The sequence below is a fragment of the Orcinus orca genome, chromosome 5 (assembly GCF_937001465.1).
Source record: "Orcinus orca chromosome 5, mOrcOrc1.1, whole genome shotgun sequence".
In the NCBI taxonomy this organism is placed as follows: domain Eukaryota; kingdom Metazoa; phylum Chordata; class Mammalia; order Artiodactyla; family Delphinidae; genus Orcinus; species Orcinus orca.
This window is the reverse complement of record NC_064563.1, coordinates 30,312,011-30,336,854: the sequence shown is the minus strand read 5'-3', so window position 1 is coordinate 30,336,854 and position 24,844 is coordinate 30,312,011. Positions and strand designations below refer to the sequence as shown.

Here is a 24,844-nt window from a genome sequence, read left to right as displayed (position 1 = left end):
ACCCTTCTATAGAATTTTCACCAGTGGCATATGCCTGCAGAATATGTGCACCAGGTTCTGACTCTCCACTTCTCTTAGGTAGTCAATTCATTGAAAATACAGTTTATATTCTCTTATACCAGTTCAGTGTAACTGGCAATGGGATAGGGCTGGGGGAGAAGCCAAAACACATTACTTTTTATTCCGTTGATTTTCTTTTCTAGACTACTAAAGGGCGGGATTAGGATCGTGAAATTCATGCCTTCCTATACTTCCTTACACACATTTAGGTTTTTCTATAAGAATATTAAGTTACACTACAGACTTTCTTCTACCACAATGGAGGAAGTTAAGTTATATCTGAAAACAATGCTTTAGATTTACTCATGGAAATGAGACAAGTATAGTAAACTAAACTCCTCAGTGTAAAAATTTCTGCCCCTGGGGTTCGAATAAAGAAGTATTAAGCCTGAATTGTCTCATTCCATTTTCTGACAGTTGACATACAAAACCTCCCTCTCAGATATCTTAAGAGTACAGCAAGAAATTTTTTTCTATTCTAATTATATGCAAAATAATAATATGATGCATTTCTTGGATAGGCACTTAGAAATGAATGCTATTCATTGAGAAGTAGGCAAATGTGCCAGTTAAAAAATGCTTATATTCAACCATTAGGGGGGGTTCATAGAAAACTAACCTTGAATTTAAATAAATAAATGGTTAGAAGACAACTGTGTCAGAACAATTAAAATCTATCTAGATGACAAAAATAGTTCCTTTTCAGAGTAAGTAATTTTCATGTGGTCTGTGTAACCAGTTTAAACAAGGCACATCATATAATTTTGTAACATGATTCCAAAAAAATTGTTAGACCCTAGGAATAAACTCAAAAGAAATACTTTCTAAACTTAATTTACGAAGTAAAACAATAAAATCAAAGATTAAAAAAATATATACCTGATTAAAAGAAATATACATTTCTTGACTAAATTTTTAAAATCATTATAGATTTAATAAGACAAGAAAAATTTTTAAAAGATCAGCTGAATTCAAGTAAGGCGAATATCGTTATTTTAATATGCCAAATGTATTCATTCTGATTAAGAAATAATTTCAAGAATCTTTCTGTAGAGCACTGATAACCAAGTGAATTTAATAATGCCAGTGCTTTTTCACATACTCTTGAAAATTAAATCAAGTAGCTAAAATTTGGTGGCTTTTTCGGATCAAACATTTTTTCCCCTTTTGCTTTTCTGCTTAAAGACAAATATTCATCAACACTGACCAACTTTAAATAAACAGTAAAATTGATCTGAATGGCTTATGATCTAAAATGTTAACTTTTACAAATAGAGGTAATTTTCAAACAATACATATTCATTTTAGGACACTCACTGCAAAAGGTCTTAAGATTAAAACCTTGGAGTTCATTGATGAAACTGTGAGAAGTAGCCCAGAACCTACCACATGCTGGTAGTAATTACAGATGATTACACCAAGACCTAAGTCTTAATTATCTTTAGTAAAAGATATAGAAAACCTACCCGGAATCTGGGATTTTGAAATCTTAAAACTTTCTGGTTTACCATTTAGACCAGAATATGTAAGAGTTGAAAACCTCAAAATTTCTCCTGCAGAAAATTACCCAACCTTTGGAAACATACCTATATAGGAAAGGACAATTTACACGAAATCAACAAAGTAACATATACTGCTGAATGGAGTTACAGAAATGATCTTTTGTTACCTGAGCAACATCCTCAAGTTTATTCCACTTGATTGACAGCAGTAATTTTGGCAATGACTGTGGGAAATTCTCTCTGCAGTCTTGTCGCAAAGTCCAAATAAGATCCATTTCATTCTCACACAGCTGAGACAACGGATCCCTGTCCAAGATTTCTTTCAGTACAGCAAGAAACTTCTTTCCACCTCGACTCTAAGAAAGTAAAATTACTCATTACAGAACAAAACTGTGTAAACAACACGGGCAGACCTTGAACACAGGGGTTAGAGGCACCAACGCCCAAGCAGTAGAAAATCCCTAAATTCATAGATTCAACCAACCACGGTTCACGTAGTACTGCAGTACTTGTTTATTGAAAAAAATCCACTTGTAAGTGGATCTGCACAGTTCAAACACATGCTGTTCAAGGGTTAACTACACAATGAATTTTTCAACAATTTATGAGCTTTAAAATTTGAGATATTAACAATCTAATTCCGTAAAAAGTTGGATACGCCTTTTAAAGTTTTTACTAAGCTGAATATTAAATTAGTAAGCTAAGGATGAAGGAAAAAATTATTCTCAGTTTTTTAAAAGAAAAAATACTGTTAAAAAATCCGTATGCAAACACTAGGTGGCAGAATTGTAATTTGGATTAAAAAGAAGTCATTATTTGAACTGAGTTTCTCATCTTCCTTCTTTAATTTTTAATTTCTATAAAGAAAAGAACAAAATCAAAGATGAACCAAATTTATAGTTTTAAAAAAAGTTAATAGGTGCCTTTTTGGCTCTGAGGCATTAAAACATTTAGAGTAAGGACTGAAACTTGGCTAAAAGTAAACATAAAAAAAATAGTTATCCCATTTTCTTTCCCAATCCTTATAAGAACATATTAAAATAAAGAAAATGGACCATACTATTTTTTGGATCCAGACTCTGAATTACACTAACATTAAAAGAAAAAGGGGGGCTTCCCTGGTGGTGCAGTGGTGAAGAATCCGTCTAGCAACGCAGGGGACACTGGTTTGAACCCTGGTCTGGGAAGATCCCACATGCCGTGGAGCAACGAACCCGTGTGCCACAACTACTGAGCCTGCACTCTAGAGCCCGCGAACCACAACTACTGAGCCTGTGTGCCACAACTACTGAAGCCTGCGTGCCTAGAGCCTGTGCTCCACAACAAGACAAGCCACTGCAATGAGAAGCCAGCGCACCGCAATGAAGAGAAGCCCCTGCTTGCTGCAACTAGAGAAATCCCACGCGCAGCAATGAAGACCCAATGCAGCCAAAAATAAATAAATAAAAGAAATTTATTAAGTAAAGAAAAGGAAAAGAAAAAGGTACATTTCCCCATACTTAAAGAAAAACTAAACCATTTAGGCGAAAGCATATCCCTTCCTTATCCCCCACCCTCACAAAAAAATCTCCAGAATTATCTGACAAGATTCTGTAAGGATTTATGTTCCATTAGCATATTATTTTGTACCTGAAATTATTTTAACTGGGATTTCATATAAACATTAAAATAAATAAAAGTCATATCACTAATTTTCTAAAGTAGTGAGATTCAAAATAGTATATGCATATGTAAAAATAATTAGGATGACATGATTGTCTATGTAGAAAATATGAAAGAATCAACAAAACCACCATTGGAACTAATAAGCAATTACAGCAATTGTGGGATACAAGGTCAATATATAAAAGTAAATCCTTTTCTTATGTATTAGCAATAAATAAGCGGAATTTGAAATTAAAAATGCAATAACATTTACATTAGCACCCCAAAATAAGGAAACAGGTAAGAAATTAACAACATACATACAAGATCTATATGAGAAAACTACAGAACTCTTATGAAAGTAATCAAGGAATTAAACAAATGGAGATATATTCCATGTTCACGGATAAGAATATTGTCAATATTCTTATCCATGAACTGACAATCACAATATTGTCAGTTCTTCCCAACTGAATATCAACAGATTCAATTTAAACCCAATTTAAATCCCAGTAAGTTATTATGTGGATATCAACAAACTGATTCTAAAATTATATGGAAAGGCAAAAGACCCAAAATAGTCAACACAGTATGGAAGAAGAAAGACCAAGGTTGAGGGACTTCCCTGGTGGCGGTTTCACATTTCCTTATTTTAAAACTTACTACAAGGACTTCCCTGGTGGTGCAGTGGTTAAGAATCCGCCTGCCAATGCAGGGGACATGGGTTCGAGCCCTGGTCTGGGAAGATCTCACATGCCGCGGAGCAAGTAACCCTGTGCGCCACAACTACTGAGCCTGCACCCTGGAGCCCGTGAGCCACAACTACTGATGCCCGCACGCCTAGAGCCCATGCTCTGCAACAAGAGAAGCCACCGCGATAAGAAGCTTACACACTACAAGGATGAGTAGCCCCCACTCGCCACAACTGGAGAAAGCCCGCACGCAGCAAAGAAGACCAAACGCAGCCAAAAGAGGCCCGTGTACCGCAAAAAAAACAAAAACAAAACGCTGAAGGACCGACACTACCTGACTTAGATAAAAATAAACGTGAAAAGCAAAACTATAAAACTCCTAGAAGAACACAGGAGAAAATCTAGATGACCTTGGGTTTGGCAATAACTTTTAACCTATAACACCAAATGCATAATCCGTCATTGAAAGAATTGATACCTTGGACTTCATTAAATTTAAAATTATCTGCTCTGCAAAAGACGCTGTCAAGAGAATGAAACAATAAGGCACAGACTGGGAGAAAATATTTGCAAAAAGACATACCTGATAAAGGACTGTTATCCAAAATATACAAAGAACTCTTACAACTCAACAACAAGAAAACAACCAGACAAAAAAATATGGATTAAAGACCTGAACAGACACCTCATCAAATAAGATATACGGTTGGCAAAAATATATATATAAAATGATGCTTAATATCATATGTCAGCAGGGAAATGCAAATTAAAACAAAAATGAAATATGACTGCATACCTATTAGAATGGCCCAAATCCAGAACACTGACAACATCAAATGCTACTAAGGATGTGGAGCAACTCTTATTCATTGCTGGCGGAAATGCAAAATACTACAATCCCTTAGGAAGACAATTTGGCGTTTTCTTACAAAACTAAACATACTCTTACAATACAATCCAGTAATCATGCCCCTTGGCTATTTACCAAAAGGAGTTGAAAACTTATGCCCACACAAAAACCTGTAAACGGATGTTTATTTGGCTTTATTCAAAATTGCCAAAACTTGGAAGCAACCAAGATGTCCTTCAGTAGGTGAATGGATAAACTGTAATACAGACAGACAATGGAATATTATTTAGCACTAAAAGAAATGAGCTATCATCCCACAAAGAGACATGTAGGAAACCTTAAATGCATATGACTAAGTGAAAGAAGCCTATCTGAAAAGGCTACAGGTAAAATGATGCTGACTACAACATTCTGGAAAAAGGCAAAACTATGGAGACAATAAAAAGATCAGTGGTTGCCAGGGATAGAAGGTAGGGTGAGGGAATGAATAGGCAGAGCACAGATTTGCAAGGCAGAGAAACTACTTGGTATGATATTATAATGATGGATATATGTCATTATACATGTGCCCAAACCCATAGAATGCACAACAGCAAGAATGAAACCTAAGGTAAACTATGGACATTTGAGTGTTATGATGTATTAATGTAGATTCATCCTTAGTAATACACGTACCATTCTGGTAAGTGATGTTGATAATGAAGGAGGCTATACATGTGCAGGGGCACGGATATATGGCAAATCTTTGTACGGTCCTCCCAATTTTGTTGTGAGTCTAAAATGCTCTTAGCAAAAATAAAGTCTTACACACACACACACACACACACACACACACACACACACTCTCACACACACATACTCTCTCTCTCTCTATGTATGATTACAGTTTTATATTCAGAGCCTCAATCTAAAAAGGTATGCTTTATTTTACAAAATTGACTGAGTTTCTTTTTTCTTTGCAAAATGATCACGAGAAGTTATCAGAATTTGAAAATGTAACTCCTACACTTACATATAAAAGTGAAACCTGTTACTGCAAACAACAAAAAGTATAAATTGTTCATGCCGGAGAAAGGCAGACTGCTGTTAGGTTAAATAGCGCAAAACCTAGCAGACTACTGTAATTTCATGGATCAAAATTAGACGCTACAGACCTACTGTAAGTAAATATCCTGAAGACCTAGGAATAAATGAAGAGGGAAGAGCAGGGGGTTAGCTGTATAACTGTAGTGTGATTGTTTACTGAGCTATGAAAAGCACAGCACTGGATAAAGCCAAGGTAAAAACAAACAACTACCAGAAATGTGGCAGTAAGCCAAAAACACCCACAGAATCTTACATCCTTTTACAAAACTCAAAACAATCAGCAATGAAAAATTACACTGTAGTGTAACTGATGAACTTACACACATGTTAAAATGCTTGCATTAAAATAGTGGTAAAAAGCAATGAAAGTTAACACCTATATTCTCTGCTTTGTTTTTATGTTTAGATTTTTCATAATTATATACACATTATGATATAATAGTGATTACTAACCAAAATAAAACACAACATATATATCTTGCCATAAGCAAATGAAAAAAAAGACTATGGCTCTTTCCCGTTCCTTACTGGGGTGGTGGGCCTGGAAAACTCATCTGTCATATTCAGAGGGGCTAGAAACTCAAAACAGCGTGTTAGCCATGTGCTTGTCAAGGATGGAATTAACTATGTGTTGGCCAGACTGACCAACACACAACTGGGGATGAGACAGCCCATGTAGTCAGGGCTGGTGGGAAAGAGACTGAGAAGATGTTTATATGATTGGGAGATTGATTACAGAGGATTGAGCAAATAAGTAAATATGTTAAGGTTCATAGGAATCCAGACTTCTCACTGTCAGAAAAGGTAATTTAAAATATGTTAAGGCAGAGGCTAGAAAAAAATCCTGTGGTGGTGAATCCAAATTGGAGACATTGACAAGAACTCATAGTTTTTAACAGACAAAGAAATATATCTCTGTGCTTATATATGCTCAAATAGTATGAAGTCAAACACATACTACCTAGTTCTGTTTCAGGAAAAGGCCTAGATGCAACTGCATGCCAAGGGTAATGAGCATACCCAGTGCCCAGAACTTGGATTCTAAATACTTTTAACAAGTAAAAGGAATCAGATCTCCTGGGGAAAATGACTGAATCCAAAGCTGGGGTAGAGAAAATACCAGATGAGCCTTGGAACACTTTGTTGTACCAGAAAGAAGGAAACGCTCAAAGAATGATAAAGACATGTCAAAAAGACTCAAGACGGAACATGAATGGGTTGCCACTGGCCAAATCTAGGTAAAATCTGAACATCAAAATTAATGAGTTACTAATTATAAGTCATTAAATAAAACAGAAATCACAAATCCAATATTTTTTTTAAGTAAGTAAATAAATGGGGGAGAAGAAAAACCTCGACCCTATGGTATGTCAACTAACAAATCCAAAAGGAAAATAAATTTGAAAATCAGCACGGCAAACCACTGTAATAATACTGGTTCAGGCAAGATATATTAATATTAAAACAAGTGGGTGAAAGATGTGAAACAGTATGTTTACTTAGTCTCAAAATATGCCCACAAACTACTTACTTATTAACTTTACAGTAGAAAAACCTAGTAGACACTATACTAACCAAGTGATAATAATTAACGTCAATAGTAATAGGACAGGTTGACATTGTTTGCCTTTGAGTGAAATGCAGTAAGAACAAACTACCACTTCAATCTATTTATGCTAAAAATGCGTAGCTGGAATCTGATCATGACAAAACATTAGGCAAATCCAAACTGAGTGACATTCTACAAAGTAACCGGCTTGTATTCTTAAAAAACATCAGAGTCGTTAAAGATAAGGAAAGACTGAGGAACTATTCTAGAATGAAGAAAACTAAAGACACACGTTAAAGAAATGCAACAAGTAATCCTGAGTTGGATCCTGGACCTATAAAGGACATTATTGAGACAACTGGCTAAATATGAATGGAATATGTGAATTAGACAACAGAACTCTATCAATATTATTTTCCTGATTTTTATGAATTGATTCTGGTTAGTTATGAGAATGTCCTTGTTTTTAGGAAATATACACTGAAGAATTAAAGGATAAAATGTCATGATGTATGCCACCTCATCTCAAATGATTCAGAAAGAACTGAATACACACACTCAAAACAATAAAACAAATGTGGTAAAATGTTAACCGTTGCGGAAGCTGGATGAAAGTTGTATGGGAATTCTTTGTACACTTCTCCCAAGTTTTCAGTGAGTGTGAAATTTTTAAAAAAATGTTTGCTCTTTCCTTCCCTAAAATTGAAGGCTGTAAAGACCCCAAATCATTCTACTAAGAAAACATTCTAGGTAGATCCCCAGAACCGCTGAACTAAAGGCTGAGTCATCATCTTCATTAACAAAAGCCAGCCATTAAGATTTGGTTTCTCAGCCCCCATGCTATCTTGTTGTAGGAGGATGGTCCTGTACATGGTAGACAGTTTAGCAGCCCCTGAACTCTACTCACTATGTGCCAGAAACAACCTCCCATGACTTGAGATAACTAAGAAAATTTTGAGACAATGCCAAATGCCCCACTGAAGGCAAAACAGCCTCAGGTTGAGAACCACTGGATAGGAAGATCAAAAGCTGCCAATTCAATAATCATAATTCACAAAGATCACATTTTTTTCTATTCTACAGACCCACGATCCTTGGCAACCACCTGTTTAAAAAAATGCCAACACTGGGACTTCCCTGCTGGTCCAGTGGTAAAGAATCCACCTTACAATGCAGGGGATGCAGGTTCGATCCCTGGTCAGGGAACTAAGATCCAACATGCCATGGGGGCAACTAAGCCCATGAGCCTCAACTAGAGAGCCTGCGTGCCGCAAATTACAGAGCCCATGGGCTCTGGAACCCTCACGCCACAACTACAGAGCCCACATGTCCTGGAGCCTCCATGTCACAACTAGAGAGAAGCCTGTGCACAGCAACAAAGATCCCATGTGCCGCAACTAAGACTTGATGCAGACAAAAAAAAAAAAAAAAATTGCCAACACCTATTAGGCTTAACACCATCAAAAGAACAGAAGTGGTGGGAAGCATATGGAAAAACTGGAATCCTTTTGCAGTTGGTGGGAATGTAAAATGGTACAGCCACTGTGGAAAACACTGGCAGTTCCTCAAAAAATGAAAAATAGAATTACCATATGATCCAGCAATTCTACTTCTGGGTATATACCCAAAAGAATCGAAAGCAACATCTCAAAAATATATTGTACACTCATGTTCATAGCAGCGTTATTCACAATAGCTAAAATGTGGACGCGAACCAAGGGTCCATTGATGAATGAATGGATAAACAAAATCTGGTACATACACGCAATGGAATATTATTCAGCCTTAAAAAGGAAGGAAATTTTGACATGCTATAACATGGATGAACCTTAAAGACATTACACTAAGTGAAATAAGCCAGTCACAGGAAGATAAAATAGTGTATGATTACATTTATATGAGGTTTCTAGAATGGTCAAATTCATAGAGACAGAAAGTAGAACAGTGGATGTCACAGTCTGAGGGGAAGGGAAAATGGGGAATTGTTTAGTGGATACAGAGTTTCAATTTTGCAAGATTAAAAAGTTCTGGATATCAATTGCATAACAATGTTTTAAGTATATTGTGAATATACTTAACACTTGTGAACTGTACACTTGAAAATGATTAAGACAGTAAATTTTATGTGTACTTTACCACAATTAAAAAAAAATTTTTTTAATTCCAAAGCAGGTTTAAGTTCCTTAGTAAGGTGTTGGTAAATTCAAAAATAAATTGTATGTGTGTACATATTATATGTATACATGTTTAATATATATATATACCTATAAATGTACACACAATTCAACAAGTCAACTTACCATGATCTTATTAAGGAATGTAACATGCTCTTGGCATACACATGAAAGTGGATTAAACAGTGGAATGAGAACTTAGTTCTCTTCATTCCTTTCATTCAAAAGACCATGAAGTGCCTTAAGTATTTAAAAATACTAATCAGTGGGACTTCCCTGGTGGTCCAGTGGTTAAGAATCCACCTTCCAATGCAGGGGACGCGGTTTCGATCTCTGGTTGGGGAACTAAGATCCCACATGCCGCGGGGCAACTAAGCCTGCGTGCTGCAACTACTGAGCCCGCACACCACAACAAAAGATCTCGCATGTTGCAATGAAGATCCGTGGGCTGCAACTAAGACCTAACGCAGCCAAATAAATAAATAAAAATATAAATCAGTAACAGTTCTAGGATACAAGGGAAAATGCATAACATAGGAATCCTTTAATGAGAGAAAGTAGATAGCATCAGGGATCAGATCTGCTGAGATTCAAGCGGTAGTGAAACACACAGTTCCAGGAGGCATTCCGGCTCAGAATCAGAGGATACAAGGGATGAGAGGAGGCCAGGGGGAATCGTCAGGGGAGTTATCACAGGATCTGCATATGGAGCAGCTGCTTTGGTCAGGCATGCCCCTTGCTCTGTTTATGCTGAGCTGAAACAGCAATGGGATCAGCCCTAGACTGAGGTGAGGAGCATGGGTACTGAGTCATAAGGAGCCACCTGATCTCAGAAGGTATGGAAATCTTCATACAGGAAACCCATTTTCAGCACAGTCTACCCTAAGTCTTACAGATATTGAACACAGATTACAGCGAATAAGCAAACAACCAGGGAGTCACAAGTACAAAAGAGCTAAACTAAGAATCACCAAATATTGAGAAAAACCCATATGAAGATAGATAGATGTCAAAAGCAGAAGCAAGACCACTTCAAAAACAAGATTATTTAATTCCTCAGAGAGAACTAAGGTGACATTATAGTCATGAAAAAGGAATTAACAGAAATCTTTTAAAAGATAAATAAAATTTTAAAAAGAAAAAAGAAACAAACTCCAACCTGACTAATAAGAAAAGAATGCAAGTTAAAATAATGTGCCACCATTTTTATGTTCACAGTGTGGATGTGTTGTAAATTTTAACTCTTTTAGGGTATGCAATTTGGCAGAATTCTTATTAAAAAGGGACATACCTTTCAATCTATAATTTCATTTCTAGGAATCCATCGTACAAAATACAGACATGTATATAAAGATGCACAAGGTATTCATTGCAACACAGCTTCAGTGGAAAATAATTAGAAATAAGCAAAACATCCATCAGTAGAGGTATGAATATTTAATAACTAATGGCTACCAATAATTAATGCCATGAAATATAAACAAGGCTTTATAAAGAGAGCAGTGGAGCTCTTCATACAGACATGACAAGATCCATAAAATTCGTTACATGAAAAAGGACGAAACTACATATATAAAGATCTCATATATTTTTAAAATATATAGATGTTTACACACAAAGCTAAACTGTTTATATAGTTATCTCTGGGCGAGAAAGGTAAGTGGCAGTTATTTTAAAAACTTTCATTTTTGGTTTCACACAATTTATTAATGTACCCACCAAAAAAAAAAAGTACATCAAACCTGGGCAAGAGGGACTTCCCTGGTGGTCCAGTGGCTAAGACTCCACACTCCCAATGCAGGGGGACTGGGTTTGATCCCTGCTCAGAGAACTAGATCCCACATGCCGCAACTAAGAGTTTGCGTGCCACAACTAAAGATCCCACATGCAGCAACTACAAGATCCCACATGTCACAACTAAAGATCCCGCATGCCGCAGCTAAAAAAGATCCCACATACCACAAAGAAGGTCTTGAACATGGGATTATTTAAAAAAAAAAAAAAAATCCGGGCAAGAATATTGCATTGTCAGTAAGGAGGGAACTCTCTGATTTAGGTAAGGTAGCAGTAGCACAGCAGAAATAATAAAAATTAATTTACGCTTCTGATGTTCAAGGAGCAATATTAAGACTAATAAAAGGTAACTAAAAACTAAAAATAGGCATGAGAATGAAGACAGGCCTATATAAGTGTTATTTCTTAAACTGTAATTATATGTTTCAGTAATTGCCAGACAAGCTGGTAAGTGTATAATTATAATAAACTTATTTGATTAAAGAGAGCTACGCTTGACCCTTGAACATGGGGATTAGGGATGCAGACCACCTGCACAGTCGAAAACCTATGTATAATTTTACAGTTGATACTCTGTACCCAAGGTTCTGCATCCATGAATTCAATCAAACTGCAGATCATGTGGTACTGTAGTACCTATTTAATGAAAAAAAATCTGTGTTTAAGAGGACCCACACAGTTCAAACCTGTGTTGTTCAAGGGTCAACTGTACTCTTAAAGTATTTGTAGTAGCAGATAACTTGCAATGAAAGGCTACTGAAATTTTTGAGAACTCTAATGGTAAAGCAGAAGACAGCCTGTGGAAAAGCCAAAACAATTCTTGAGAAAGAAGAATGGAACTGGAGCAATCACTCTCCCTGACTTCAGACTATGCTATAAAGCTACAGTAATCAAAACAGCAGGGTACTGGCACAAAAACAGACACATAGATCAATGGAACCGAACAGAAAGCTCAGGAATAAATCTGCACACTTATGGTCAATTAATCTACAACAAAGAAGGCAAGAGTACACAATGGAGATGACAGTCTCTTCAATAAGTTGCCCTGGGAAAACTGGACAGCTACATGTAAAAGAATTAAATCAGAACATTCTCTAACACCACATACAAAAATAAACTCAAAATGGTACTATAAAAATCCTAGTGGAAAACATAGGCAAAACACTCTGACATGAATCTGAGCAATATTTTTTTGGATCTGTCTCCTAGAGTAACTGAAACAAAAGCAAAAATAAACAAATGGGACACAGTTAAACTTAAAAGCTTTTCCACAAAGGAAATCATAAACAAAATGAAAAGACAACCTACAGAATGGGAGAAAACATTTTCAAACGATGCAAGCAACAACGGATTAATTTCCAAAATATACAAACAGCTTATACAGCTCAATATCAAAAACAAACAACCAACCCAATAGAAAGATGGGCAGAACACCTAAATAGACATTTCTCCAAAGAAAACGTACAGATGGAAACAGGCACAAGAAAAGATGATCGACATCTCTAATTATTAGAGAAATGCAAATCAAAACAACAATGAGGTACTACCTCACACCAGTCAGAATGGTCATCAACAAAAAGTCTACAATTAATAAATGCTGGAAAGGGTGTAGAGAAAAGGGAACCTTACTACACTATTGGTGGGAATGTAAACTGGTGCAGCCACAATGGAAAACAGTATGGAGTTTCCTTAAAAAACTAAAAATAGAGTGGCCATATGATCCAACCATTCCACTCCTGAGCATATATCCAGAAAAGATGAAAACTCTAATTTGAAAATATCCATGCACACCGATGTTCATAGCAGCACTATTTACAACAGCCGAAACATGGAAGCAAACTAAATGTCCAATGATAGACGAACGGATAAAGATGTGGTATTTGCATGTACACACGTACACACACACACACACACACACACACACACACACACTACAATGGAATATTAGTCATAAAAGAATGAAATAATTCCTATTGTATAACACAGGGAACTACATTCAATATCCTGTGATAAACCATAATGGAAAAGAATATGTGTATATGTATGTATAACTGAATCAGTTTGCTGTACAGCAGATATTAACCCAACATTGTAAATCAACTATACTTCAATAGATTTTTTAAAAAATGAAATAATGCCATTTGCAGCAACATGGATGAACTTAGAGATTATCATACTAAGTGAACATACAAATGAACTTATCTACAAAATAGAAATAGAAAGAGACATAGGAAACAAACATACAGTTACCAAAGGGGTAAGGTGGAGGGGATAAACTAGGAGTTTGGGATTATAGATACACACTACTATATATAAAATAGATAATCAACTATATTCAAGCTATTGACTATAGTTTCCTGTGTATAGCACAGGAAACTATATTCAATATCTTGTAATAATCTATAATGGAATAGAATGTGAAAAAATATATATAAATATATATGAAACCGAATCAGTTTGCTGTACACCTGAAACACTGTAAATCAACTATACTTCAATTAAAAAAGAAAACAAGGGCTTCCCTGGTGGCGCAGTGGTTGAGAGTCTGCCTGCCGAAGCAGGGGACACGGGTTCGTGCCCCGGTCCGGGAGGATCCCACATGCCGCGGAGCGGCTTGGCCCGTGAGCCATGGCCGCTGAGCCTGCGCTGCTTAACGGGAGAGGCCACGAAAGTGAGAGGCCCGCGTACCACAAAAAAAAAAAAAAAGAATAAAAGGGAAGCAAACAAAAAAAGAAGACAGCCTGGGCCAGATGTTTCTCCAACTAACCAACATTAAATAGTGCTTTCATTCTGTGCAAATAACAAAAGGATATACATTATCTCCATTTGCCTCCTGGCTTCTATCTAATTACCATTCTATATAGAATGGCATTACTAAAGTCACTCGAAAGTTATAAACTGGTGACATGAAAAGAAAAAAACAGATGAAAACTCAGCCAAGTCTTAAAGTGAACGTCAAAAAATTAAATTAAAAAATATAGATGGTAGAAATATTATATATATTGTAAACTAAATAAACAAAGTAATCTATTTTGTAGTCTTTGGGCAGAAACTATGGGAATGGTGTATGCAGCAGAGACTGCTATTTGTCTCTCAATATGCATTCTCCCCTTCTTACTTTACTAACTACAATCTCTCACTCTTAGCCAAGCCCAGGACTGCCCAGCTAATGACTACATTTACAAGCCTCACTTATAGTCAGGTATGGCCATATGACTAAATTATGGTTAATGAGACGTGAGCAGAAAGGAAGCATATTAATGATATCCTCAAAAAGAATGGGTACGGCCTCTAGTCTTGCTTTTCCTGTTCCTGTGGGCTGGAAAGTAGTAATGTAGGAAGCTGAAGCACCAATATTACATGAGACAAAAACTACATATTAACATGAAAGAGCGCCAAGATGCAAGAAACCTGGGTCCCCAGCATTGTGAAACCTGCCTTGAATATACCTGCTCTGTTATATCAGGGAAATAAAGAAAATTACAGCCTCCTCATTCAACTGAATAATATTTAAAAAGATGGTATTGTTAATCTATGAAGTGTCATAGCATCCCTTACAGACTACCTGCTGAACCTGTGCTTGTATCAGAAAAGGGCTTACCACCTGAACACAGACCAACCACAAACAGCTGCCATTTAACAAAATATTAGCATGTTCATACTCACGCACACTCAGACTGTTCTTGCATATGAGTATGGTCTCCTGTATGACATGAAGGTAACTAATAATGAACACAACTTTGTAATAAGGGCTATTTTAAAACCTTGATACTTACTGATACATTAGCACTATCACTGCTTGCAATCTCAGCTGCCTTTTCAATAATCTGTTTAAAAAAATTAAGAAAATTAAAATTTGGCTCTTGTATTCATAAAATTTTAAGTGTAAATTACTACACTTGTACCTACACTATAAGGAGCTACATATGATCTGGCATTTCTATGGTTTATAACATAAGCATGAATTTTAAATGCAAAATGGTATTACGCAGTGATTCCCAGTCTTCAAACTCTTGACAACCAGGAAGCAATGGTATTACTATAAAGGACTGTTAACTCCCAGGGTACACTAGGATTGTCTATAGATAAAATAAGCAGTGGCTTGTATATGTGAACAAAATTTTAATATAGGTAAATATTTTCTGGTTAAGAAAATGCAAAGTTATGTAAGAGTTACAAAACAAAGAATAAGTTTTTGTCATTTGTCATGTTTTCTTCTGAATTAACATATCAAAAGTAGAAGTAATGTCAAGGGAGAACCTAAAAATATTTTTTAAATTCATTAAGTTCAAAAGAGGCTCTGATTCTTGAAAAGATGGGGAACCCACTAGTCTATTGGGAAGACTCAGCAGGTAAAAAAATCTGAAGATCCATGTCCAGTTACTGAGTTGACTAATTCTCCACAAATAATTTAATTGAATCCTTATGTGTAAAATGTACTGGTAATTTCCATCCTATTTCATAAGGTTGTTATGTGATAAAATGAGATTATATTTAATAAAATTAAGCAATAACCATAAAAGTTGATTTGAAAAGCAAAATGTATACAAGTACAGCAAAAAACGTTAAACAAAAATACAAGGAACTTTCACTTTTTATATCTGCATTATATTTTTAATGATCATATATAAAATTGTACAATTAAAAGAAAACCAATAAATATAAACATATTATACATATTTAAAGACTAAAATCTCCATCCCAAGTAGATCTTCAAAGACAGACTCTCCAAGGGATCAGAAAGGCAAAAGGAAAGTTTAGTGGCCAGTTGTAGACGACTCTGTTGACAACAATGCTGAAACAGAACATTTTAAAGAAACTGGACTTATCTTGAAATATTAAATTAAAAATACTTAAATTTGCCCAAGATGTTATATTTGTAAAAACACTTCAAAAAGCACCTCATTTGATCCAAAAGAAACTATAAATGACTGCTAAACACATGCCATAATTGAACACAAAAAAAGTCAGAGCTTGGACTTTTAACTGTATCACAAGTAGCTATAGTTTATGGATAAATTCCTATTCTAAGGAATAAAGCCATAGCAGAAATGTAATGGATGCATCAAAATGTACCTTATTCTACTCTGTGTAACACTAACGTATATGGCTCTTGACATGTGAGATTTCTACTATTGTAATAATCACAAATTTTAATTTTGTTGTATATTACTGATCGGAAGAACATTTTTTAAAAAATGAAATGAAAAATTACTGCTAACGTGGATAAAATTCAACTAAATTGAAAGTAAAGAAACATTTGAGTTACATTAATTTAATTTACGTACTATATTTAAAATCTACTCTGTATAGGTCTGATAGTGCTGAATGTTAAATACAATTAAGTGTATAGGTAGATTAGTTGAAATTTTAGTATAATACCAATTTTTAAAGGCAGCTTGGTCTCACATGGATTAAGTAAATCAAATAAAATTCCTGTTTATTATGTGAGAATTTGCTCAAAGATTTCCTCACGAAAATCAGCATCAATCATACCTGAATCAAAGAGGCCAAACCTGAAGGTACAACATATGACAGCTCAGCTCTCTTAACATATAAATGATGACAGCCCAGTTTTCAACCCCACCAGACACTCTCCATATCCCCAAAACATGCAGCTTGTAGACTAAGGAAATGTGTTGAGAAATAGAAGCCCTTGCTATAGATTCTACAAAAATAACAGCACCTTAGGAAGTCTTACTATATTTTCAACATAAATAATCTGTTCTTTGAATACCAACTCTAACACAGTAGTGATTGTCTTTAATCTGAACCAACATGCTGGGCACGTTTCACATGTTTATTAGTTACATATGAATGCATTTATAGCCCCTGTAATTGAAAAGGACCTCAGAGAACAATTATGATTTCCTCATTTTATAAATGAGGAATCTGAACTCCAGAGGGGCCATGTCTCACTTGGTCAGTGATAAAGCCAGTACTAAATACAGTTGGCTTCCTGCTCAGTGGTCTTTCCACTGAACCAAGATGTAAATGTATTTGATGTCTTGAAAGAGAAAGACATATATCGCTTAAATGATAAACATATAGAGCCGAGAACTAATAATCCAATTATTTCATACACAGTGGACCTTTAAATAATTAGCTTACCTTATCAAAGGGAGGATAGTAATAAGGTTGTTTTTTATTCTCTGGGAATCTGATGTGCAAAGCTGTTGCATTTTCAGTATATGGATTTGTTTGAACAGTTCCCATTGGATTCAACATTTCTTCAAGTTCATCTAAAACATGCAAATAATTTTGATTCTTAGGAAATGTTTTTGAAACTAAAACAAAAGTTTAATGGATTTCAATCCATTACTTTAGAAGTGTGTCACCTAAGGAAGTTTGGCAGACAGTATCAGTAAGCCTCTAATTTTCTTAATGCTTGGCACAAAATTTGAATATGAGTTTATATACATCTTTAAAATGAAAAAGTTAACAGAAATTAACAGCTATCTCACCTCTTTCTTCAAATGTGTTCAAGTATTCTCAATCTACAAAAAAAAAAAAATTGGAACTGCTCTCGTCCCCTCAAAATTAGGTGGTCCATAGGAATTTTTATTATTTCATCACTATATATCAATTTCTTAATCACATATGTTCTGATTTCCATGGTCATCACAGTACCCAAACTGATATTTTGAGAGTCATTAATAACATTCCTTTTGACAAACCTAATGTTGGTAATGTTCCTCTATGATCTCATAACTGCTGATGTAGTTAAACACCTTCTCTGGTAGTTTCTCAAACATTCCATCCAAGTGGTACTTCTTTAACCTCACCAACTGTGACATTCTTCAAGGCACTCCTTCCTCTTCTCTACCACCCTAAATATGTTCCATTCACAGACTGGGCATGTGAATCAGAATTTCAATGTTATCTTAAACCCTAGAGCTCATATAACTTTCTCATTTCACAGAGAAGTAAACTGTTGAAGAGACATTAAACTCTGAGAAAACAAGAGTTAGCAGTACAACTAAAGTCTCCCCTCTGCAAACTAATTTCTCTTTTCTTATAACTGATTTTTTGCACAGTTGTCCTTTTGTACTTCCTAAGGAAATAAAAGATAAAAGTACATTCTGTCCAGGCCTAATGTCCAGGTAGTATGCACACTGAGAATTATCTCCCAAAGCTAGAAAATCTTTACAAAGTTCTGGGTGGTCCAAAAGGTTTGTTCAGTTTTTTCCGTAAGATGGCTCTAATAGCACTTAGTTGTCTTTAACTTCATTCGAAACAATTTTGTTAGACTGTATGTGACAGCTGTCATATCAGCGTGCATGTAAAAAAAGACATCAAAATTGGTGAATTTTTGTGTAGACATTTTAATACTGAAGATGGAAGGAAAAAAGCAACATTTTCAGCATATTATGCTTTATTATTTCAAGAAAGGTAAAAACGCAACTGAAACACAAAAAGATTTGTGCAGTGTATGGAGAAGGTGCTATTGACTGTTCGAATGTGTCAAAAGGGGTTTGCGAACTTTCGTGTCGGAGATTTCTCGCTGGACAATGCTCTGCGGTCGGGTGGAACAGTTGAAGTTGATAGCTATCATATTGAGACATCAATTGAGAACAATCAGCGTTATACCACACGAGAGAGAGACGACATACTCAAAATATCCAAATCAAGTGCTGAAAATCATTTGCACCAGCTTGGTTATGTGAATTGCTCTGATGTTTGGGTTGCACGTAAGTTAAGCAAAAAAAACCTTCTTAACCATATTTCCGCATGCAATTCTCTACTGAAACGTAATGAAAGCATTCCGTTTTCAAAACAAATTGTGACGGGAAATGAAAAGTGGATGCTGTACAACAATGTGGAATGGGAGAAATCGTGGGGCAAGCGAAATGAACCACCACCAACCACACCAAAGGCCAGTCTTCATCCAAAGAAGGTGATGTTGTGCATATGGTGGGACTGGAAGGGAGTCATCCATTATGAGCTCCTTCCGGAAAACAAAACAATTAATTCCAACAAGTACTGCTCTCAATTAGACCAAGTGAAAGCGGCACTCGACAAAAAGCATCTGGAATTAGTCAACAGACTGATCTAAAACGCATAATCTTCCAGTAGGATAATACAAGACTGCCTGTTTCTTTGATGACCAGGCAAAAACTGTTATAGCTTGGCTGGAAAGTTCTGATTCATCCAGCTGTATTCGCCAAATATTGCACTTTTGGATTTCCATTGATTTTGGTCTTTACAAAATTCTCTTAATGGAAAAAATTTCAATTCCCCGGAAGACTGTAAAAGGCACCTGGAACAGTTCTTTTCTCAAAAAGATAAAAAGTTTGGGGAAGATGGAATTATGAAGTTGCCTGGAAAATGGCAGACGGTGGTGGAACAAAAAGGTGAATATGTTGTTCAATAAAGTTCTTGGTGAAAATGAAAAATGTATCTTTTATTTTTACTTAAAAAACCGAAGGCACTTTTTTGACCCATCCAATATTTACAAGTTTCAGCTCCTTAATCAACCCTTTGCTTATCTTGTTTAATACTCTCACAACTCACGGATTCCATCTTGACCTGGACTGAAGGAATTCTCATAATTTATACACTTCTGAAGCTGATTTCTCAGCAAATTAATATCCTATATTTGTGCTATCTAGTAGCATTATATTTATTAGTCCTATTAAATGCAACCTATCTAAAGTCAAGTGTACCAATTTAGTATTATCTGCCCCAAACATATGGAGAACAGAACACTGCACAGAATATGCTATTTTATTTAAGAATAGGGAGAAAAGTAGAAATTTATATTTGTATTTTCTTCTATATACATGAAGAATTCTGGAAATACAAAAGCAACCAATAAATGTGATTATAAACCTTCTAATGATGACCTAGGTACTCTAGAAATTAGAGTATTTGTAGTTCCTGTGTTTCTGGCTTGCTCGTACTAGGATAAATGTGAATTCTAGAACCAAACATGCAGAACAAACATCTCTAACATTTTGTTAGAGATAAATTCAGGTCCATGATATGCCAAGTTAATTGCAAAAAATTGTCAATTTTTCTAAAAATATCAGTTAAGTTGCTTACTGATTTTGGAGAACATGTGTGAGTCTAAATTAAGATTTTCAAAAAAGTTTACTGCTGAAATGAATAATTTTTACTCTAACTGTGAAACTACAGTTCCTCTTAAGAAGAGCACACTGCTCTCCTATATTTGGGGAATAATGTGATTAGTGAAAATTATTGGAGGTATATGCAGGAAAGGGTAGGAATAAAAGAATATACACAAATAAAATGCTAGGATATGAGCAGTTTATAAATATGTTCATGGATAACTGATTATCCAAAAGCAATTTCTCAGGTAGCAGCTACTAAAATAGAACATTTTTAAATGTCTGTCACCCACAAAATAATTTTTAAATGCAAGTAAGGGCACAATTTTACTATATATATTAACCAACTATGAAGACCAAAAAAAAAAAAACCCTCACTATTATAATGCAAAGATAACACTGAAAATTTCCCACATTTGGGAAAGCAGTAGGAACAATGGAAGGAGTCAGGCAATCTTTTGCACAAATCCTAGGTTTGAAGAACCAATTATGTAAGACTGACTTATGGCTGAACTTCACTTTTCTCATCTATAAAATGGGACAAAGCCATCTACCTCACAGGGATACTCTGAGTAGTATTTGAGAAATATAGGCTTATGAAAGGTGTTCCTCTTAGCTCAAATTTCAAGATAACGCCAACTAAAGAGGAAGTGTCTTTACTATCCTTCCCATGTTAGTTAATGTTCCTTCTAGTGCAGAAGCAGAAATTCAGTACAACTAGGAACCACAGAGATTGTTATAAAGAAGACATTGTTCCTTAGAAGAATGTCTCAAAAACCTGTAACAATAAAACATTTAAAGTGAGAAAACAGTTATCAAAATAAATATATTCAGATACAAATCACTTTTAAGTATATTAAAATAATCTTGGGAAATCTGTTTTAGAATAAACAATAAAAATATGGTTTCTTAACTGGACTGAAAAAAGAGTGAGTCATAAAAAAATGTTAACTAGTCCACATGCCAAAAATTATTCTTTAACACTAAGGATTAGGATGTAAATCTTACCAGGAAATGAAGACCAGCTGTGCAATATTATATCTCCAGATCTCAACTGTCCTTTAAAGTCAAAAACCATCGTATTTACCCAGGCTACAGGATAATCCTGTTGAAAAGATACCATTGCGTAAATATACTAAGAATAAACTTTAAGGTGTGAACACGCACATACCCTTTGCTTCAATAATGTTAGTTCTAGAAGTTTCTAGCTTTCTAGATGATTTCCTCCAAAACCATCCAATATAAAAACAAGATGTACATGGAAAGATGTTCAACATCTTTATAATGGTTAAAAAAAATCCTAAAAGCCAATTAATGTCCCAGAATAAAATACAGTATCCAAAAAGTAGAATATTTATTGTGCAGCCATTGCAAATGGTGAGGAATTTTTAATGATTCAAGAAAATATGTGCGATGTTAGATTATATGTTTTAAGATCTTTCAGTCTATATAAATCTTAATTTAGCAGAAGGCAATGTCTCTAGGTATTGTAGAATTTATTCATATTTCTAAAAAGGAGGCACCAAGCTAATAGGACTTTTATGTAGACACGCAGACTAATTAATCTGGTCACAGTCTATGAAAAAACTATAAATACTTGAACACTCTGAGTAAAATTCTCTATCAGTGGAGGAAAAAAACTAAGGAAATAACTCTTATGTGACTTTTTAGACAATAAAATTCATTTTTTTAAAAACTATATGATAATAACCAGAGGAAAGGCTTATATTCTCATGTTAAGAATAAAAGGATACAAATTCATGTAGATAAATATAGTCACCAGACTTTTTAAAATGCATAAAATTCATGTCTCCATCCTCCAAAAAGAAACGTTCCATAAAGAAGAAAATTAAAAAGACTTGAATAAAAATATGAAATGGAAGATGAGAACATAAGAACACGTTCACCATCCTTTATCCACAAGTTCAAAGTCCAAGAAACTCTGACAACTAAAGGTTTGTTCATAACTCATTTAACAGTAAAACATGACCAGAAATAACATGAAGCTAAATGACAGCCTTCATTTGTCTCATTTAGTGTGAATATTCATATATTTCACTGCTAGAAACTGATGTGTTTGATTACAGAGTTGTGTCCCAGACCCTACAAGGTGTGTTGAGTGATCTATGATCTTTCTAAAATGCATAAAATTTTGAATTCTCAAACATATCTGGCACCTGAAACTTCAGTTAAAGGACTATGGACCTGTAATATTTTAAGTCTCTTCATTCTTTTTAAACTATTTTCTAAAAAGGATTACATTTATAATAGAACACTTACAGTATGACATATACTAAAATAAAGTTGCCAAAAGAAAAATGACAAGGACATAAAATGGAGACTTACTGTCTTTTTTAGAAATCAGTTCTTAGGGACAAAAGTTATATGACATAATTTCATTTATATTACTCTATTATTTCAAAGTTTTAAATTATTCCATTATGTTATTATTAGTCCATTATAAAAAATTTTCAGAAGTTAGTATATAATTACCACTTTTCCAGATTTCCTGATGGTCTGATATTTAGAGGGATTAATAGCTTTAGTTGATTTCTTCGTTTTCACTTTATCCAAAACTGCATAAACAGCGAAACATAATCGAGCCATTCGTGGCAGGTCACAAGTATTGATATCAAATTCCAGTGGTTCATTCCAAATATGATCGTTTTTCCCTGATATCTCTGAGCTTACGATGGTTTTACACAGGAGTTCGGTACCATGAAAAAGGCCAGCCCTGACATGAACCTGTAATGATGGAGACAAATACAGAATCATGAATACTGCACCACTAAAACACCTTTATTTGGGAGAATGAAGAAATACATACTGGCAGAAGCAGACAAACTCTAGGAAAGCATATTCGTCCACAGAACCATTAGACTATAATTCATCAGCATATAATTCACCACACTGTTAGTATAACCTATTTTTCACTTACTAAGCAGACCAGCTAAAAAATGCAAAAGGTCTCAATGGTATAAATGGGTCTAAAGAAACCAAGACCATAAATATAAAAACTACTATCGGGCTTCCCCGGTGGCACAGTGGTTGAGAGTCCGCCTGCCGACGCAGGGGACACAGGTTCGTGCCCCGGTCCGGGAAGATCCCACATGCCGCGGAGCGGCTGGGCCCGTGAGCCATGGCCGCTGAGCCTGCGCATCCGGAGCCTCTGCTCTGCAATGGGAGAGGCCACAACAGTGAGAGGTCCGCGTACCGCAAAAAAAAAAAAAAAAAAAAAAGTGTATGTACCATGTGAAAATAGAGAATGGAACTGAATAGATATCTGGGCTGGAAGCAAAGGCTTGAGAACCATAAGCAAAGGTAGGACAGTTTTTTCAATTTTCTTACAAAGAAGGTATTAGTTATTGTTTTCCAAGATCTGAAGAATATGAGCAGGAGGTAAACCACTAAGAGGTACTGAGGTAGGGTCCACATGCCTGAAGCAAACAATCCATCTGACCTCTGAGGACCTTGCCATCAAGATCTCCACAGTACTTTCTCTCACTCCCTTCAGCCACACAATCCACGATCTCACCCTGAATTTGACTTTACCACACCCTAGCACCTCCAAATCAATAATTCCTACATCTTACTCTCTAACTATCTCACCTTCCAACTCACTCCAACACTCCCAAAGGAACACTTCCCTGCCCTCACTAAGGCCTCCATTTCAATAATCAACACCTCCCCATTTCTCCATTAGCTTTGTTTGCCTTCACCCTCACCGAAACCCTCTGCCAGTGCCTGTCTCTCCTTTGCCATACTCATCTGAGGCTCATGTCCTGGATAAACCTGATTACCTGCCTCTCCTCCATGCCAAATATTACTGGGCAGACCAGCACCATGACCGACCAAAGCCAAATGTAAAATTATTCTTTCATCACTACAAGAACTATTTCTTACCTTTCCTTCACTGCTGAGAACTTCCACAGAGTTACTCTCCTCTGAAAGCCCTATTTAAGCTACTTGTTTTGTCTGGTTGTCTATTACTTGAAGATGACATGTTCTGAAGGATATGTCCTATCTGTCAATCTACTCTATTTAGAAGTTATGAAACATTAGGGCAATAAAATACTAAACAACTATTATTTATAAGGAAAACAAGTAATGAGGAACACCAAATTATGTACCGACTATAAAAATCAGAATCCGATACTTACCAACTACAGACAGATCATTGTTACTAAATTCTGAAGTCATGTGGGTGGGGCAGATTGAGGATAGGGTGTATGTTACATGAAGTAGAAGGCTTAAAGTGTATTTTCTTCCTGAAAAATGCAGGTTAATTCATAGACACCTGACACTCCACAGATCTCCATGTAAAGGTGTATGGCTGATGGGATGGGGTTGTCATCTATTCATATGTAAAACCCACGTAGGAAATTCATGTCTATAAGACTACTTTAATTCCACTCTAGGCTT

At 35.5% G+C, this 24,844-nt stretch overlaps 1 protein-coding gene across 8 annotated transcripts in view; it reads right to left on the bottom strand.

Annotated features, from left to right (window-relative positions):
• PIK3CB (phosphatidylinositol-4,5-bisphosphate 3-kinase catalytic subunit beta) overlaps positions 1-24,844 on the bottom strand; it is a 190,824-nt gene that overhangs the window by 44,639 nt on the left and 121,341 nt on the right. For all 8 annotated transcript variants that reach the window (XM_004278966.4, XM_049710091.1, XM_049710090.1 and 5 more), the window contains 5 exons: positions 22,916-23,167; positions 21,431-21,527; positions 17,463-17,593; positions 15,128-15,178; positions 1,730-1,918 (listed from right to left, as the gene is read on the bottom strand). In XM_004278966.4, the coding sequence (XP_004279014.1) occupies positions 1,730-1,918; positions 15,128-15,178; positions 17,463-17,593; positions 21,431-21,527; positions 22,916-23,167 (720 nt within the window). The remainder of the gene's footprint in view (positions 1-1,729; positions 1,919-15,127; positions 15,179-17,462; positions 17,594-21,430; positions 21,528-22,915; positions 23,168-24,844) is intronic.